The 19,698-nt window shown below is 41.0% G+C and overlaps 1 protein-coding gene across 1 annotated transcript in view; it reads left to right on the top strand.

The window, feature by feature from the left end:
* Window positions 1-19,698, top strand: part of tdrd12 (tudor domain containing 12) — a 104,981-nt gene that overhangs the window by 7,446 nt on the left and 77,837 nt on the right. The window contains exons 2-7 of the mRNA XM_052028702.1: window positions 4,431-4,497; window positions 10,730-10,894; window positions 11,564-11,700; window positions 15,448-15,565; window positions 15,754-15,826; window positions 16,867-16,952. Coding sequence (XP_051884662.1) covers window positions 4,474-4,497; window positions 10,730-10,894; window positions 11,564-11,700; window positions 15,448-15,565; window positions 15,754-15,826; window positions 16,867-16,952 — 603 coding nt within the window. The 5' untranslated portion in view covers window positions 4,431-4,473. The remainder of the gene's footprint in view (window positions 1-4,430; window positions 4,498-10,729; window positions 10,895-11,563; window positions 11,701-15,447; window positions 15,566-15,753; window positions 15,827-16,866; window positions 16,953-19,698) is intronic.

The following is a 19,698-nucleotide window of genomic DNA, read 5'->3' as shown; positions in this document are numbered from 1 at the left end:
ATTGCTGTTTGAGATACGGCCTACAACGGTGGTATCATCTTAATACTCTTTCAGGTTATGAATTTAACTCAACACCATTTGTTTCTTCAAATACAACTTGCATAGAAAAGTTAATGCTGTAAAACTTCCCAAAGGTCTTTACAAGAGCAATTATCCAAAGGTCTTTACAAGAGCAATTATCATCTTGATCATTCCTGTTTACTTTTCCCCAGCAAGGAGTCCCACAGTATTAATCTGTGTACTATTTAATGACCATTCATTTAAAATTAGTGTGACAGCTTCTTAAAAATTTTAATTAGAAGCAACAAGAAACAGATGAACAGTCTGTGTCAGTTGTAACTGTAAAAGGTTATCCTGCAGCAATGAGTCAGCATTCTGCAACATGAGGCTTCTAACGAGAAAGGAATCCATTTGTAAGATGTTACCTTAGTCAATTAAGTGCTCTTGTGATTTTTATTTCCCTTCTTATATAAGGATCTGCCCTCCTTCCCCTCACTGAGTCTGTCTAGAGAAATGGCTGTTTGAGCAAGCAGAAGCTCTCCAGGCATGTTTTCCAATCCTAAATATTTACTTGAATTCTGCATAAAATCATACAGAAACATGATTGTGAAGTAGTTGATACATTTGGCAAGTTGTTCCCTGTTAGGCAGAGTCTGCAGAGCAGACTCATTGGGCCAAATGTCCTAATTCTGCTCTCATATCTATGGTCTTGGTATACTAATTTTAGGAAGCTGTGGAGTGCCACTCTCTGAAATTTTGTTGAAAACCCTGGTACAAATGTATGGTCTCTTTCTGTTTTAACTTGGATGTGCTACGTTCCAAAAAAAATTTAATTTGTTACACCTCAGTAGAGATTAAACACAAGGAAGCATTTTAAGTCTACAGACAATGGCTTGTGCAAGGCAGTGCTGAGCTTTTTGACTGGAGGAATGAACTCAAATTTCAAGGACTGAGTACAGTTTCATATTGTATTTACACTAGTGATCCTCTTGCAGTCTAGTGCATCCTTGTATACTGCACAGAAACAGACCCTTCGGCCCAACTCATTCATGTCGATCAAGATGCCCATCTAAGCTAGTCCCATTTGTCCATGGTTGACCCATATCCTTCTAAGCCCTTCCTATTCCATGTACCTGTCCAAATGTCTGTTAATTGTTATTTTACCTGCCCCAGCCACTTCCTCTGGCAGCCTGTTCCATATACATAGCACCATCTGTGTGGAAAATTTTGCCCCTCGGGTTGCGATTAAATTTTTCCCAACTCACCTTAAACCTATGCACTCTAGTTCTTTATTCCCCAACCCTGGGTAAAAGACTGTGCATTCACCTTATGTGTGCCCCCCATGATTTTATACACCTCTATAAGATTACTCCTCAGTCTCTTACGCTCCAAGGAATAAAGTCCCAGCCTGTCCAACCTTGCTTTATAATTCAGTCCCTTGAGTCCTGGCAGCATCCTCTGTAAATCTTTTCTGCACTCTTTCCAGCTTAATGGCATCTTTCCTTTGTCAGGGTGAGCAAAACGGAACACAATTCTCCAAGCGCAGCCTCACCAATGACTTGAACAACTGCAATATAACATCCCAATTTCTATACTCAGTGCCCTGAATGATAAAGGCCAGCATGCCAAAAGCCTTTTTCCCCACCTTGTCCACCTATGACGCCACTTTCAGTGAACTATGTACTTGTACTCCTAGGTCCCTCTGTTCTACAACACTCCTGAGGGGCCTACCATTCCCTCTGAAAGTACTACCCTGGTTTGACTTCCCAAAGTGCAACACCTCACACTTACCTGAGTTAAACTCTGCCACTCCTCAGCCTACTTACCCAGCTGATCAAGATCCCACTAATTCTTGATAACCTTCTTCACTGTCTATGATACCATCTACTTTAGTGTCATCTGCAAACTTAGTTATCATGCCTTGTACATTCTCCTCCAAATCAGTAATATAGATGACAAACAAAAATGGGTCCAGCACCAACCCCTGAGGCACACCACTAGTCATGGCCCTCCAGTTCAGAAAACAATCTTCCACCATCATCCTTTGCTTCCCACTATCAAGCTAATTCTGTATCCAGTTAACTAGCTATCCCTGGATCCCATGTGATCTCATCTTCCAGAGCAGCCTACCATGCAGAACCTTATTAAAGGTCTTACTGAAGTCCATAAAAACCACATCTATCGCCCTGCCTTCAACCTTGGTTGCTTCTTCAAAAAACTCAAATTCGTGAGACGTGATCTCCCACATACAAATCTGTGCTATCAGTAATCAACCCCTGTCTTTCCAAATGTATGCATATCTTATCCTTCAAAATCCCCTACAATACCTACCACAGATGTTAGCCTTACTGGTCTGTAGTTCTCAGGTTTTTCTTTGCAGCCCTTCTTAAATAAAGGCACAACATTAGCCACCCTTAAGTCTTCTGACACCTAACCCATCTCTAACAATGATGCATATATCTCAGCCAGGGCTCCCACAATTTCTTCTCTAGCTTCCCATGGTATTCTTAGATATACCTGATCAGGCCCCAGAAATGTATCTATCTTCATAAGTTTTACAATGTTCAGCACCTCCTCCACTATATTGTGGACTATCCTCAAGACATCCCCATTAACTTTCCCAAGTTTCCTAGTCTTCATGTCTTTCTCCACAGTAAAGACAGTGGAGAAGTAGTCATTGAAGACCTCTCCCATCTCCTGCAGCTCCACACATAGTTGTCCACTTAGGTCTTTGAGAGACCCTATTCTCTCCCCCATTACTCTTTTTTTTCCTTTTATTATACATAAAATTTCTTTGGATTCCCCTTAATATTTTCTGCCAAAGCTATCTTATGCCTCCTCTTTGCCTTCCTGATTTCCTTCTAGGGTATACTCCTGCATCCCCTGCACTCCTCCAGGGATTCACTTGATTGTAGCTACCTGTGTCTATATTTGACCCATGCCTCCTATTTCCTTACCAGAGCCTCAATATCCCTTATGATCCAGGGTTGTCTACTCTGCCAGCCTTGCTCTTTACTCTAACAGGAACATGCAGACCTTGAACTCTGGCTATCTCTCTTCTAAAAGCCTCCCACTTGTCCTATGCCTGCAAACAGCCCACTCCAATCAAGTTTCGCAAGTTCCCGTCTAAAGCTATCAAAATTTGCCTTGCGCCAAATTAAAACTTTAACTTGTTAACCAGTTCTGTCCTTTTCCATCAGTATTTTAAAACTAATAGAATTATGGTCACATGTCCCAAAGTCCTCCTCTACTGACAGCTCAGTCACTTGCCCTGCCCTATTTCCAAAGAGTCGGTCAAGCTTTGCCCTCTCCATAGTAGGACCCTCTTTATGTTGCCTGAGGAAACTTTCCTAAATGCACTTAACAAATTCTACCCCATCTAAGCCCTTAGTACTATGGCAGCCCCAGTCTATATTAGGAATTTTAAAACTTCCTACTATTGATAACCCTATTAATTCTGCAAAACACAAGCTGTTGGAGGAACTCTGGATCAGGCAGCATCTATTGAGGGAAGTGGACAGTCAACATTTTGGGTCGAGACCCTTCATCTGCACAAGTCCAGTTGAAGGGTCTTGACCCAAAACATCAATGGTCCATTTCCTCCATAGATGCTGCCTGACCCACTGAGTTCCTCCAGCACCTTGTGCATTGCTCTAGATTCCAGCATCTGCAGTCTCCTGTGTCTATTATTCTTAAAACTCTCTGCAATCTCTCTACATGTTTGTTCCTCTAATTCCTGTTGACTATTTGGGGGCCTTATTGTATAATCACAACAAGGTAATCATCCCCTTCTTATTTCTCAGCTTCACCCGTAAAGCCTCATTGGATGTTCCTTCAATTTCATTTCTGACTATTCCGTGATGTTCTCCTTAATCAAAAATGCAACTCCGCCCCCACCCCCCCCCCTTCCTCCACCTCTATCCCGCCTGTAGCACCCCCACCCTGCCACTCCTGTCCCTCTCATGGCTATGTTTCTGTAATGGCTATAATATCTCATTCCCACATATCTATCCATGCACTGAGTTCATCCCCTTTTATCCCCTTTTGTCGGTTCAGCTCCTAAGCGAGTGATGGCTCTTTTCTGATCTTGGGCAGAGGAAAGTTTGGAGGTAACTATGCTGCTGCAGCACAAACTTGGTAGGAAAAATTCTGGACAATGCTTAGCAGATTCAAATCCCATTTCAGAAACTACCTCACCAGCTAGATGGAATTGTTCCATATATCATAAATTGAATGTCCTTAGTCAGGTTTGTTTAGGCATATTATTTTAAGGAAAAAAGCCTTCTCACCACTCTTACAATGCAGCCTGTTTTTTTTCATTCACAGTGCAGGAGTGTGTGCTATTTCACATGAACTGTTTTTATTGCTTTCCTAACATTTTTTAAGAGATAAAATGAATAATAAATTGATCTCTTTTGTTCTCAAAACAGGGTTATTTTTCTTGAACCGAGATTTTGTACTGTTATACAGAAGATGATTGAAATTGTCATTATAAAGGTAATAATAATTATTGAGTATATTTCATCCATTGCCACCTACTTATGAAGATTTGAATTTTTAATTTCATCTCATTTGATCAGAGTGAAGTTTCTTCTAGAATTGAATTTTCCGCTTCTGCCAAAGATGCTGGAACAGATTAATCATTGAATCCTTGTAAATCTATCAGTGAACTGAAATTGTAACTTACCATTGTATTTTGATAATTCTGAATAGATTTTAAGAGTTAAGTAATAAAAACACAGTATTAATGTATGGGAATCAATATTATGAACTTGTTTCTAACAAGTAATGCACTGCATTGACTAATTTATTTACTAGCATGCACTTGTGGTACAAAACCTTGCCTGCTGAAAGCTCATTTTGAGGAATTGTGTTTGTCTATCCACACACTTCAATCTTGTATACATTAGGTAAATTCATTTAATGCTTGGAAATTGTTTATGTTTCAAATATCATAATTTTCTGTTTATCATCCTGATGGTACCACTGTGATAAAATCTGATGCAAGTATACATATTTCTCCATTGTTAATGAGATAATTATCCTATTATGATGTTTGGAAAAATAAACAATTGCCAAACATTTAAATAAATTTACCAAATGTATGTAGGATTAAAAAGTATGGATAAGCAAATACAATTTGGCCATGGTACCATACCTTCACATCTGTTTTTTTTAAATAAAACAATAAATGTGTTAAATGGTTACTGCTGAATTTAAAATCTAAAAGTAGTGAACAATGTATTTATTTTAAAATGGAAAATGATTTATCATTCTGATTCTCTCTAAAGCCTTCCCTCAATTTTTAAAAAGGATGTTTTCATGTAAAATATTTCGTCAACCAAACTTTTGGAAATTGAGAGGGCTAAGAAAAATGCATTATAGGTATCTTGGGGTAGTGTATTCTAATGAGTGGATAGTGCTATGCTAATTGTTATAGGGAATAATAAATCAGATGTGTAACCAAGAAGACAAAGGCATTGTTATGAAAATCTGCTAATCAAATGTTTAAGATTGAGGAATATTTAATAGTTTCTGTGCATTTCCTTACAATGCACTACTTGGGTATCTACAGATGGTTGTTTGTACAGTTTCTTTTTATGTAATGGAGTATCCCATGCATCATTTGTTTTCGAGCAAGATTTGATGCCAAGGCACATGAGATATTAAGATGAAAAAAATTGTTAAGTAGTAGGTTTTAAGAGATTTCAAGGAAGTCCCTTAAAAAGGAAAGAGAATTAGAGGCAGAGAAGTTGTATCTTGGCAGTTAGATATAGTTCGCCAGTTGTGGAGCAATTAAAATCAGCTGCATATATGCACACGATTGGAAAGGTGCTGACATCTCAGAGAGTTGTAGAACTGGCGAAGGTTATTGAGATGGGGATGGTTGAGACCATGGAGGGATCGGGTGTCACTGGGATGTCACTGATCGGGTCCACAGAATTCTTGAGTGGGAGGGAGAGCAGCCAGAGGTTGTGGTCCATATTGGCACCAATGACATAGGTAGGAAGGGGGATGAGGTCCTGAAGAGTGAGTTCAGGGAGCTAGGCAGAAAATTGAGGAACAGGACCTCAAGGGTAGCAATCTCGGGATTGCTGCCAGTGCCACGTGATAGTGAAGGTAGGAATAGGAGGAGGTGGCAGATAAATGTGTGGCTGAGAAGTTGGTGCAGGAGGGAGGGTTTTAGATTTCTGGATCATTGGGATCTCTTCTCGGGAAGGTGGGACCTGTACAGAGAGGACGGGTTACACCCGAACCAGAAGGGGGGCCAATATCCTTGCGGCGAGATTTGCTAGGGTGGTACAGGAGGGTTTAAACTAGTTTGTGAGGGGGGGAAGGGAACCGGAGGAGTAGGTCAGAGGAAGAAGGGAATGGGGAAAAGTTAGATCAAACAGGAAGAGAGGCTTTGGGGAAGGAGAAGCAGAATACAGGCTGTAAAAATAGTAAGATAGATGGACTGAAGTGTGTTTACTTAAATGCAAGAAGTGTCAGGAATAAGGGGGATGAACTGAGGGCTTGGATAAGTATGGGGGACTATGATATCGTGGCTATTACTGAGACGTGGCTGACGTCAGGAGAGGAGTGGATATTGAATATTCCTGGTTTTCGATGTTTTAAGAGGGATAGGGAAGGGGGGAGAAGAGGGGGAGGGGTGGCAATACTGGTCAGGGACACTGTTACGGCTGTGGAAAAGATGGATGTTGTAGAAGGATCATCTCTAGAGTCCGTATGGGTGGAGTTAAGGAACAAGAAAGGAGCAGTTACTCTACTAGGAGTATTCTACAGGCCCCCCGGTAGCAGTAGAGATATAGAGGAGCAGATTGGCAGGCAGTGTTTGGAGAGAAGCAGAATTAACAGGGTTATTATAATGGGAGACTTCAACTTCCCAAATATAGACTGGAACCTGCTTAGTGCCAAAGGTTTAGATGGGACAGAATTTGTTAAGTGTGTCCAGGAGGGATTCCTGACGCAGTATGTTGACAGGCCGACTAGAGGGAATGCCATGTTAGATCTAGTTTTAGGAAATGAACCGGGACAGGTGAAGGATCTATTGGTGGGTGAGCATTTGGGGGACAGTGACCATTGCTCCATAACCTTTAAAATTGTCATGGACAGGGACAGGTGCAGAGAGGACAAGAGGTTTTTCAATTGGGGAAGGGCTAACTACGAGGCTATAAGGAGAGAACTTGGGAGTGTAAATTGGGATGTCCTTTTTGAAGGAAAATGTACCATGGGGATGTGGTCGATATTCAGGGATCTTATGCAGGATGTTAGAGATAAATATGTCCCGGTGAGGCAGAGAAGGAATGGCAGGGTGAAGGAACCGTGGGTGACGAGAGAGGTGGAACGACTTGTTAGGGAGAAGAAGGTAACATACGTGAGGTATAAGCAGCAAGGTTCAGACAGGGCCCGTGAGGAATATAGGGTAGCGAGGAAGGAACTTAAGAAAGGGCTGAGGAGAGCTAGAAGGCGACATGAAAAGGCTTTGGCTAGTAGGGTTAAGGAAAATCCCAAGGCCTTTTTCAAGTACGTGGAGGGTAGGAGGATGGCTAGGGTGAAGGTAGGTCCGATTAAGGACAAAGGTGGGAGAACTTACCTGGAGGTGGGAGAAGTTCTCAATGAGTACTTCTCTTCGGTATTCACCAGGGAGAGGGGTCTTGATGATGCGGAAGGGAGTGCTGGTAGGGGTAATGTTCTCGAGGTTGTTGATATCAAGAGAGAGGATGTGTTGAAGTTGTTAAATAATATTAAGACAGATAAATCTCCGGGGCCTGACGGGATTTTCCCCAGGCTGCTTCGAGAGGCTAGGGAGGAGATTGCTGAACCGCTGGTAAGGATCTTTGAGTCCTCGTTGTCTACGAGGGTGGTGCCGGAGGATTGGAGGGTTGCGAATGTGGTCCCCTTGTTCAAAAAAGGTAATAGGGATAGGCCAGGGAATTATAGACCGGTGAGTCTCACGTCTGTGGTGGGTAAGCTGTTAGAAAGGATTCTAAGGGATAGGATTTATGAACATCTTGAGAATCATGGACTGCTTAGGGACAGCCAGCATGGCTTTGTGAAGGGAAGATCTTGCCTCACAAGCCTGATAGAGTTCTTTGAGGAGGTGACCAGGAAGATTGATGAGGGCAGTGTGGTGGATGTGGTTTACATGGATTTTAGTAAGGCGTTGATAAGGTTCCCTCATGGTAGGCTTCTTCAGAAGGTCAGAGGCCGAGGGATCCAAGGAAGCTTGGCTGTGTGGATTAGGAATTGGCTTGCATGTAGAAAGTAGAGGGTTGTGGTGGAGGGAGTGCCCTCGGATTGGAAGGCAGTGACTAGTGGTGTCCCGCAGGGATCGGTTCTGGGACCTTTTTGTGATATTTATAGATGACTTAGATGAGGGGGTGGAGGGCTGGGTTAGTAAGTTTGCGGACGACACTAAGATAGGCGGTGTTGTGGATAGTGTGGAGGGCTGTCGGAGCTTACAGAGGGATATTGATAGGATGCAGAGCTGGGCTGACAAGTGGCAGATGGAGTTCAATCCGGAGAAGTGTGAGGTGGTACACTTTGGAAGGACAAACTCCAGGGCAGAGTACAGGGTAAACGGCAAGGTACTTGGCAGTGTGGAGGAGCAGAGGGATCTGGGGGTTCATATTCACAGTTCGTTGAAAGTTGCCTCACAGGTGGAAAGAGCAGTTAAGAAGGCCAATGGAATGTTGGCTTTCATAAATTGCGGGATTGAGTTTAAGAGCCGCGAGGTCATGATGCAGCTTTACAAAACTCTAGTTAGGCCACACTTAGAGTACTGTGTTCAGTTCTGGTCGCCTCATTATAGGAAGGATGTGGAGGCGTTGGAGAGGGTGCAGAGGAGATTTACCAGGATGCTGCCTGGATTGGAGAGTATTGAATATGAGGAGAGGCTTAAGGTGCTAGGGCTTTATTCACTGGAAAGGAGGAGGATGAGAGGAGACATGATAGAGGTATATAAAATATTGAGAGGAATAGATAGAGTAGACAGTCAGCGCCTCCTTCCCAGGGCACCAATGCTCAAGACGAGAGGTCATGGCTTTAAGGTTATGGGTGGGAGGTTCAGGGGAGATGTCAGAGGGAGGTTTTTCACCCAAAGAGTGGTTGGTGCATGGAATGCGCTGCCTGGGGTGGTGGTGGAGGCAGATACATTGAACAGGTTCAAGAGCTTGTTGGATAGGCATATGGAGGAACGTGAGATAGAGGGATATGCGGGAGGAAGGGGTTAGGTAGTGTGAGGGTGGTCTGATGGACGGCACGACACGGTGGGCCGAAGGGCCTGTTTTGTGCTGTATGGTTCTATGGATCGGAAAGCAAGGATGAGAATTTCAGAGTTGAGGCATTAACTCATAGATATGCAAGATGGATCAATGAATACACTGAAAGTCAATGTACCATTTACCTTCATAATCATTGGCTGTTCTTGCATTCATCTGTATCTTATGAATCAACACATCAATATTTATTAATTTGTTGCTTACGCAAATCATTTTTCTATGTTTCTTACCAACGTGCATAATCTCATATTTTCCCAAAGTACACAATCTACCACCACCTTGTCCACTCACTTGATGCCTTTTTCCCTTTATAGGCTTCAGACATCCTCCTCCCCACTTGCTTTCCCAACTGGCTTAGTAATATCTGCAAGCTAGAATACTCTGTCTTTCCAGATAAGTCATTAATGTAAATTGTGAATAACTAAAGTCCCAGTACTGATCACTCTGACTTGCACTCCCAGTGTCTTCCCATTTCTGCAGCGAATGACACTACTTTACATCCCATACCATTTTCACCATCTTCAAGCACAAGTCAGGAGCACTTGGATGAATGCAACTCTAATTGTACTCAAAACTCGACACCATCCAGGACAAAGCAGCCAGTTTGTCTATCGCCCCCATTCACTACCGCAAATATTCATTCCTTTGGCACACCTTGCCTGCAATCTGCAGCATTTACGAAATACATTGCCTAGGCCACTCCAACAGCACTTCCCAAATCTGGGAGATTTGTTGTTAATGCAACTACAATTTCTGCAACCATCTCTTTTAAAATTCTTTGTTGCAGATTAGTAGGTCTGAGGCTTTGTGAATTTCTCATCCCCTTTATTTTCTGTTTTTTGCTGTTCAGTTATAATAATTGTAAAAAAAAAGTTCATCACTGTCTTTAGATTCTTCTTCTCACTGCCCGCCCCCCCCCCCCCCCATTTCTATCTCTACTGGAATAAAAACATAAATGGTTGAGATATTAAACAATTATTTTCTTATTCCCCTTTGAATCTTCACAGCTTTGAATAACTTTTCATGATATAGAACTTTAATGACTGCATTTTGGAAGTCTAGGTACATGAGATATTGGTTGAAAATTAATGTGCACATTACGGGCACAACTTCAATAACCCCTGAATTGCTTAGTATAAGTTTTTTTAATGCGTATTCATCTTTACTCCCTAAATCCTCTTAGCTGCAATCTTATAACATATATATGGAATGACAGCACTCTACAAGGATCGTGGTCTCTGCGCAGCAAAAGTAGATAATTTTGCTAGACTATAAAACCAAGAAATATATACTTCGCTCATAGTTAACATAAACTACTAGTGGGAGTGCAAGATTGCAATGCAGATCCAAATGCAGTTTATTTTGAGTAACTCCATTTCTTCTTTTGAAAGTTGATAACTTCCATTAACAATTAAAGCTAAAAAACTAGTCTTATGTGTGCTTAGGTGGAGGCTTCTGGCTGTTTCTGGGGGAGAATAACAAATGGCTTCAGTGATCTGGCTGAAAATGAAAATCAATATGAAAAATTGGAGAAAATGATGAACGAGCTGTACCAGAGGAGCCATGTGGAGCTAGAAGAAATTAAACTTTCTGTTCTAGAACAAGGCCAGGTAATAATTGATTGCTTGAAAACATCAGAAAGAGAAATCCATGTTTTTCCTGCATCCACTCAGTTCTCATAGTTTCATGGGACCATGTGAACTGGAGGCCTTGCTGCTGTAGCTGTCCTTTGAGGAGCAGTAGTCTTGTGCAGCAGATCTGACAGCCTGTCCCTGGAATGCTTTGGCCTTTTGACAGTGCCTAGTGCTTTGAACTGCTTCCGGATGCCTCTGATCAGAAAGACTAAATGCTTAAAAATATTCAGAAGATTATAAATGTAATACATTTACTTTGTGCTATAAATTGATTAAAAAATATAGAGTCCTTTGATAAAGGGTAATATCAGATGTGTCAGAGTCTGACCTCCAGACCTCTCTGGTGCTATAAGGCAAAGAAATCCGAACAGCTGATTTGTAAGGAACACTTCTTGACTTAACTTTTCAAATTCTTTCATATTCTAACCAGTGACTGAAAGTTAGAATCTATGCGTTGTTTCATTGTTTGCTTGCATGATGTAAAACCTTTATGAAATATCTTTAATGTTTCATTGTGTTCAAAATCAAATAAAATTCCAGTCACATTTTGATTCCAACAATTTAAATATGTTGCTATTTGAGTAACTTAACATATTGATGGCATTTATACTCATGTAATTGGGTAATGACTGTGTTTTGTTGCAGATCTGTGCTGTTTATTGCCATGAACTCCACTGCTGGTGCAGGGCAGTACTGGAATCTATTGTATCAAGTGGAAGCAGTTATCTTGCAGAGTGTTTCCTGGTTGACTATGCAAAGCACATTTTGGTGGAAGCAAAAGAGTAAGGATTTAACTCTGTCCAATTTGGAGTTACCAGCAGTTCTGATATACAAGTTTTTAAAAGAAAAATAAGCTACCGCACCTTATATTAGTATCGTGTGCCCTTGAGACAACATTTGAATGCATTGATTTTGAGGGGGGGGGGGGGGGTTGTTGGGGGAATCTCCAAAGATTAAAGGATGTCCTTGAGGCTTTACTAAAATTTGATGTAACGTAGTTATAATGCTGACAAATAAAGTTTTTTAAAAAAAATTATATACTTGGCATATTAGCTGCCCTGGCCATGGGGCTGCTAGCATTCCTTGGGAATCCTTGGAACAGCCCTAAATCCTGTGACATCATCAACATTTATAGGGAAGCACATGTTTTACAGAGTGTGAACAAGTGGGGCTTTTGTTTTTCAAGTGGGAGGCTTTAAAAGTGAGATAGGAAGAGTTCAGGGCTAGAATGTTCTTGTTGGATTGAAGGGCAAAGCTGGCGGCATTAGGAAACCCAGGTTGATGGGGGATATTGAAGTCCTGGTCAGGAACAAGGAGGCACATGTCAGGTGTGGGCAGCTGGGATCAAGCTTGAGGGGTATAAGGGATGTAGGAATACACTTGAGAGGGAAATCAACAGGGCAAAAAGAGGACGTGAGATATCCTTGGCATATAAGGTAAAGGAGAAGCCTAAGAGACTCTATAAGTATATTAAGAGGAAAAGGGTAATTAGGGAGAGAATATGTCCCCTTGAGGATCACTGTGGTTATCTATGCATGGAGCCACAGGAGATGGGTGAAGTCTAAGATGAATACTTCTCGTCTGTATTTACTGTGGAGATGACCATGGAAGCTTGGGAAGTCAGGGAAGAGAATATTGATGTCTTGAAACTTGTCCACATTACAGAAGATGTGCTGGCTGTCTTAAAGTGCTTAAAGGTGGATAAATCCCCAGGGCCTGACCAAGTGTATCCTAGGACATCGTGGGAAGCCAAAGAAGAAATTGCTGGGGCCCTGGCAGAAATATTTATATCATCATTAACTGCTGGTATGGTATAGGAAGACTGGAGGGTGGCTAATATTGTGTCTTTATTGAAGAAGGCTGCAAGGACAAGCCAGGATCTACAAGCCGCTGAGTCTAATGTCAATGGTGGGAAAGTTACTGGAGGAGATTCTGAGAGACAGGATCTATCTGCATTTGGAAAGGCAAGGACTGGTTAGGGATAGTCAGCATGATTTTGTGTGTGGGAAATCATGTCTCACAAATTTGGTTGTGTTTTTTGAAGAGGTGACCAAGCAGATTGACAAGGGCAGGGCAGTAGGTGTTGCCTATATGGACTTCAGCAAGATCTTTGACAAAGTCCCACATGGTAGGCTGTCAGGAATGTTGGATCACGTAGGATCCAGAGTGAGTTAGTCAGTTGGATACAAAATTGGTTTGGTGATAGGAGTCAGAGGGTGATAGTGGAGAGTTGTTTTTCATATTGGAATCCTGTGATTAGTGGTGTGCCGCTGGAATCGGTGCTGTGTCCCCTGCTGTTTGTCATCTATATTAACAATTTGGATGTGAATGTAATTGGCATGTTAGTAAGTTTGCCGATGGCACCAAAATTGCTGGTATAGTGGACAGTGAAGAAGATCCTCTAAGGTTGACAACAGGATCAAGATCAACTGGGAAAAGTGGGCCAATGAATGCAGATGGAATTTAACTCGCAAGTGCAAATTGATGCATTTTGTTAAGTTTAAAACAGGGCAGGGACTTGCATAATAAATGCTAGGGCCCTGGAGAGCATAGAACAGGACAGATCTAGGCATACAAGTACATAGTTCCCTGAAAGTGGCAGCACGGGTAGACATTTTGGTGAAGAAGGTATTTGGCATGCTTGCTTTCATCGGTCAGGGCGTTGAGTACAAGAGTTGGGATGTCGTGTTACAGCTGTACAAGACATTGGTGAGACTGCATTTGCAGTATTGTGTGCATTTCTGGTTGTCTTGCTAGAGGAAAGATGTCCATTAAGCTGGAAAGGGTACAGAAAAAGATTCACAAGGATGTTACTGGGACTTGAGTTATAAGGAGAGACTGGTTAGGTTGGAGTTTTTTTCACTGGAGCATAGGAGGCTATGGAGTGACCTTGTGGGGCATAGATAAGGTGAATGGTCACAGTCTTTTTCCCAGGGTAGGGGAGTCTAAAACTAGAGTGCACAGGTTTACAGTGAGAGGGGAGAGATTTAAAGGGACATGAAAGGCAAGTGTTTCATGCAGAGGTTGGTGTTTATATAGAACAAAGTGGTAGAGGTGGGTACAATTACAACAATTAAAAGACATTCAGACATGTACATGGATATACTGTATGGGCTGAATACAGGCAAATGGGACTAGCTCAGGTAGGCAACTTGGTCAGCATGGACGATTTTGGCCAAAGGGCCTGTTTCCATGCTGTATAACTCCATGAATCTATAAATGCAAAAAGCAAATTGTGTAAGGGTTCTGCAAGTTTGTTCTTTACACGTTGTGAAAATGTGTTACATTTTGTTCGATGGCTTAATTTCATAGCCAAGCAATTTTTTTCTTGGCTGTTTACAAGGCCATTGCATTTTCTTTAGGGTATGAAAATAAATCAGTTTCGTGGGCTTTATAAAATAGAAAAGATATCCTACAGTGGTTCTGGGCCTGATGGATTTCAGCAGCAAGCTTAGATTGGGGACACTGGGATTGTTCTTGGAGAAAGTTGAGAGGCAATTTTTTGTTTGGATGGCACCAATTTTGCTCCATTTGATGGGAGTATTCAAAATAATAACTGACTGAGGGAGGGTTGAGAGAAACCATTTTATTGGTGGATGTTCAATGATCATGGTACATGTATTTAAAATAGGTAAAAGATAGGACATGGATGATGGGCCATGTGAGGAAAAACTTTTCAGTGCAGAGTTTGATTATTATTTTCTGAACTTTGACTGCTTTTACCATCCCTACAGACAATCAAAGCTTTCAGAAAGGAATAAGATAAAAGCTTGAAGGAAATAATTTGCATGAGTTAATAAGAGAGAGTGGTGGAATGGGGACTGATTGGATTGCTGAACAAACAGCCAGCACGAGCAGGTGGCCATTACCTGTGCTGTAAAGATTCTTACATTTCAATTTGGTTTAAGTAATTAGATTGTGCACTCCATGACCTTGTTCTTTCCTCAAAGGCACATACACAAGAATGCAAAATAGGAGCAGGATTAGGCCATCTGGCCCCTCAAGCCTGCCCCACCATTCAATATATTGATCTTCAAGCACCAACTCTCCTTCTCTGTCAGTTCCTCATAACCTGAAATATCCCAATCTTTCAAAAAGTTATCAAAAATGCCTCCAAATGGTCTGACCTCCACAAACCTCCAGAAATTCACCATCCTCTGTGAAAAGGAATTACTGTGGTCCGCAGTTTTAATTGGCCGTACCCCTAACTTTTTAACTTGTCTTGAAAACTCTCCCAAGAGTGGAAACATCTACCCTGTCACGCTGCCAGAAGAACAACCTTTTCAAATGTCCATATTGAGATAATTCTAACCAGAGTTAGTTCTGAACATCAGGAAGAAGTAAAGATTAAGATTGTACACAAATTTCGTGCCTTTCCTTGAGTGTATACATTTACAATAATTATTCCCTTCGTATTTAAATCTTCTTTAAAGCTACCATTTTAACTTGCTTTAAATTATCATGTATCTGTTGTGTTTCTGATTTCTATCCCCTACCCATTGCCATGATGTTCAATGTTCCTGCTTCAGTGTTCGAAGGGCAGTTGATACTTTTTGGAAGTTACCATATCGAGCAAAAAAGTTCACATTATTTGGTATACAGCCATTGACATTGAATATTATGTTTGTGAGGAGAAAGCAATATCGGGTGAGTGTGAATGCTCCAAAAATGTTAATTGCAATTTTTATATAAAGTTAAGATAAACTTTGATAAGTGTGTCAAATTTCATTTCAAATGTACACATCCAGCCAGATAATTCATCCCTTTAAGCCTTTCTTTAAAAAGCCAGTTGATCTTCACTATTGTTCATACGTCTATGTATGCTAATTTTTCAGCTTAAAATAGCTACTTTGTTGAGTTTTGCTCCAATGGTAGTGCAGGATCTGGAACTTGGTTGTACTGTTATTGGTTAAATTGACTTTATATCAGAGCTTAATTATTGATGTTAGAAATTGCTTGTGACTGTGGGTTGCTAGTGAGCTCTCAATAGTTAGTCCAGGGTAAATGTGGGGTTTAACAAATAGGCAAGAACTAACTGAGAAAAAAGGAAAAAAACAGCAATACTGAAGATCTGTAACTATAATAAAAACCATTCTGAAGCTAGACAAATCAAATCAGTATCTGTAAGAGGAAAGGGACTGTTGACCTGGGACACCCCAAACGTTTGATTGGCCATAGTAGTGGCTGATGATCAGGCAGGCTGATTAAGGATGAGGTTGGGCAAGGATGGGTTAGGGTCAGACAGAATGGATCTGTTAATTTAGAATAATCTCTCAATTTTTTGCACCATTTGAATTTTTTCAAGAATCTGCACTACTATGCTAAATGTTTCCTTGCAAACTATTTTGTGTGTTTTTTCTGAAATTCATCACTATGTCCAAAATAAAAAGTTATGTTGGGAACTGGGAATAAATTGCCTACTTTTTCTGAAAACCTTTTATCCCCCTCCCTCTATTTTAATGCATCTCATTCTTTATTATAAAAAGTAAAACACTGCTTTTTTTTTTATTCCCCCTAATGTTATAGTCCAGCAATAAGATGGGATAGCGCTGCAATACAGTATTTCCAACAATTGTCTCGAGGTAAGATTTTTGTTCCTTATTGGTTTAAGACTCTTAAAACATGAGCACATGTTCCAATTGAGTATTCAACCAAATGTTGGTGACCCATCCAAACAAACTTTGTATTCGTGTTATTGTATTTTAAAGAATCATTTCCAAATGGCCTGGATTCCAATTATTTTATCAGTCAACAGAACTGGATTTTTTGCAACTTTGCATAGTATAATAGCCAGTATTTTGCTAATGAAAGCAAGCCTAGTTAGTACTAAATTTAGTTTTAAAAGTTGTTTTGGTTTAGTCTGTCACAGAATATGCATAATTTTTAAACTGTGACTGCCGTCTTGTGGGATTTCCTGATATGATTTCTTTTATTGTCTGTCACAACAGAATCTCAGACTGTTGAGGCAAAATTAAAAGATGTTGCTGGTGATACTATTGCAGTTCAACTATATCTCACTTTGAAAGATGGAAAGGTAAACGCTTTAATTACACATCAATTTCCATAAATAAACAATTTTCTTTGATTAGGAAATTCTACTTATTATGGATATGTTTTAGTTATAAGTATCCCATTTTAATAACATTTATTCACTTTTGTGTATGTTGTTCTATAAATGCTGAAATTCCATTACTCTTAAGATGATGGCACCTGCTGTTTATATTAGGCCCACTGGTATACATCCTGCCTGCGTTGTTTTGTAGGCATTAGACATTAACTGATATTTAAGCTAATAATATGAGGAAAACAAACAGAAACTGCAAGAATTTGCTTAGTTGGTCAAGCTGTACTTGCGGAGAGACGAAAACTTAACACTTCAGGTTGTTGACCCTTTATCTACAATTTTAGATTGTGAGAGTTAGTGAATAATAATACATTTTCTGGGGAGCTGTAAATAGGAGGGCACAAATGAAATCTGAAATTACCAGAAGATGGTATAGAAAGAAAACAGTGCAGGAAGTGTTAGAGGCAAGGCTGTAATAGTTGATCATCTGAAACCATTGAACTCACTGAAGTCCTGAAGGCTGTTATGTGCAATGTCAAAAGAAGAGGATCTGTCCTTGAGCTTATTTGCATAACTTTGTTAGAAGAGCCTACATAAACAGAAGGTCTCATTGGTAGAGAGAATTGAAGTCACAGGCAACTCAAAGCTCAGGGTCACCTTTGCAGTCTGAATACAGGTATTCTACAAGGAGGAGAGACCACATCACAAGCAACAAATGCAGTAGACTCAAGTTGTAATGTTTCAAATAAGTCACTACTTTTCCTGGGTCCTGAGATAGCAGGAAGGAAGTAAAATAGAAACCAATGCATCTCCAGCAGTTGCATGAGAGGTTGCTATGAGAATGGAAGTGTTTATTGAGTGTAGGAAGAGTGATCATAGCATCCCAGAGGGAACTGTCCTTTTGGAATAGGGAACAGAGGGGATGATGTGCCTGGTGGTGACATCATCTTTCGTAGCTGGTTGTGGTCGGACTGCAGAAGCTGATTCTTGGTTGGGGAGTTATTTGGATCTGTTTATTGTATACTGCTTTTGCTATAAACCTACAGTACATGATGGTGCCTGGTAGGGCACAACTCATTGAACCCAGGTTGGTGTTCCAGATTCATAGCAATGGTGATGTATGTTGGCCATGAGGTTACACATTATGGTGGAATACACTTGCATTGCTGCTAATGGCCTACAGCACCTCCTTGGATGCCCATTTTTGATCTGTTCTATTTGGCACAACTGTAGTGCAAGGTAACACGATGGTGACCATTTTTGGTGTGAACTCTGGTTCATTGAGAAGTGCAGAAGGGTTTACTGGGAGCAGGCCCAGATGTAGAGAGCCAATCTATTAAAGCCAGGAGATGCAGCTCATTCTCAGTTTTAAAGAAGGTTCTTTGACCTGAAACATTAACTGGTTTCTCTTTCCATAGATGCTGCTAACCAGCTGAATTTTTCCAGCATTTCTGTTTTTGTTCCAGGACAAGCAGTAGATTGTTACTTATGGAGGCAGTTCCAAATGAATTCCTCTGCCACTAAAAAAGACAAGGGCAGCAGGCATATTGGATTGCAACCACCTGCTGGTTCGTCTCAAGTCATACACTATCCTGACTATCACCATTTCATCATCATCACTGGGCCTAAGTCCTGAAATACCCTTTCCAACCACATAAGGAGTACTGTCACCCGAAGGACTGCAGTGGTTCCACAAAGCACTCGCCAACACCATAAATAGGGCAATTAGGAATGATCAATAATTATTGCCATTAGCAATACCTACATCCTATAAATCAACAAAATGGCCTTCCCAGCCTCCAGATGTCCCCATCATAAAGCCAGTGTTCAGCCAATTTGATTGCATGTATACCATAAAACAGAAGACAGCAATGGATAAAGCAAAGGCTACACTACAGCATTATGTCTATGATGCTCAAAGTTTCTTGCTGAAAACTAGCTGCATCTTGACACAAGTTGCTTCAGGACAGCTGCAGCACTGATATCTATCCAGTAATGTAGAAAATTGCCTAGTTATTTCCTGTTCAGAAAAAAATAATTGCATTCACTTTGGCTAATTACAGTTCACCGTTTTATTTTTGACCATCTGCAAAGTGATAAAGTTTTGTCAATAGTGGTATCAAGTGTTATGTACTCATCAATAACCTCACCTGCTCAGTTTGAGTACCACCAAGACAGCTTTGCTCCAGACCTCATTATTTATAACTTCAGTCCAAACAGATAAAAAATTTGAATTCCAGAAGTGAAGTGAGAGCAAACAGTTTGACATCAAGACAGCATTTGATTGAGTGTGGATCGAAGGCAGCTGAAAGGAATTGAGGAGAACTCTCCACTAGCTGGAGTCAAGTGCAGCACAGAGGAAGATGATTGTGATTGAAGACTCAGTTCATGGCAGGAATGGATCCCAAGGGAGGCACAGTGGCACAGCACCAGAACCCCACAGTGCCAGAGACTCTGGTTCAATACTGACCTTGGGTACTGTCTGTGTGGAGTTTGCATGTTCTCCTTGTGACCACATGGTTTTCCCCAGGATCTCTGGTTTTCTCCCACGTCCCAAAGAAGTGCTGGTTGGTAGGCTGATTGGTTAATGTAAATTGTCCCTAATGTGTAGCTGAGGAGGAAGAATCTGGGAGGAGTTGGTGAGAATTAGCTTAGTGTAAATAGGTGATTGATGGCTGATGTAGAGTTGGTAGGCCAAATGGCATTTTTCCATGCT

This window comes from Pristis pectinata, chromosome 13, assembly GCF_009764475.1.
Source record: "Pristis pectinata isolate sPriPec2 chromosome 13, sPriPec2.1.pri, whole genome shotgun sequence".
Lineage (NCBI taxonomy): Eukaryota > Metazoa > Chordata > Chondrichthyes > Rhinopristiformes > Pristidae > Pristis > Pristis pectinata.
This window is presented reverse-complemented; position numbering and strand designations above follow the sequence as displayed.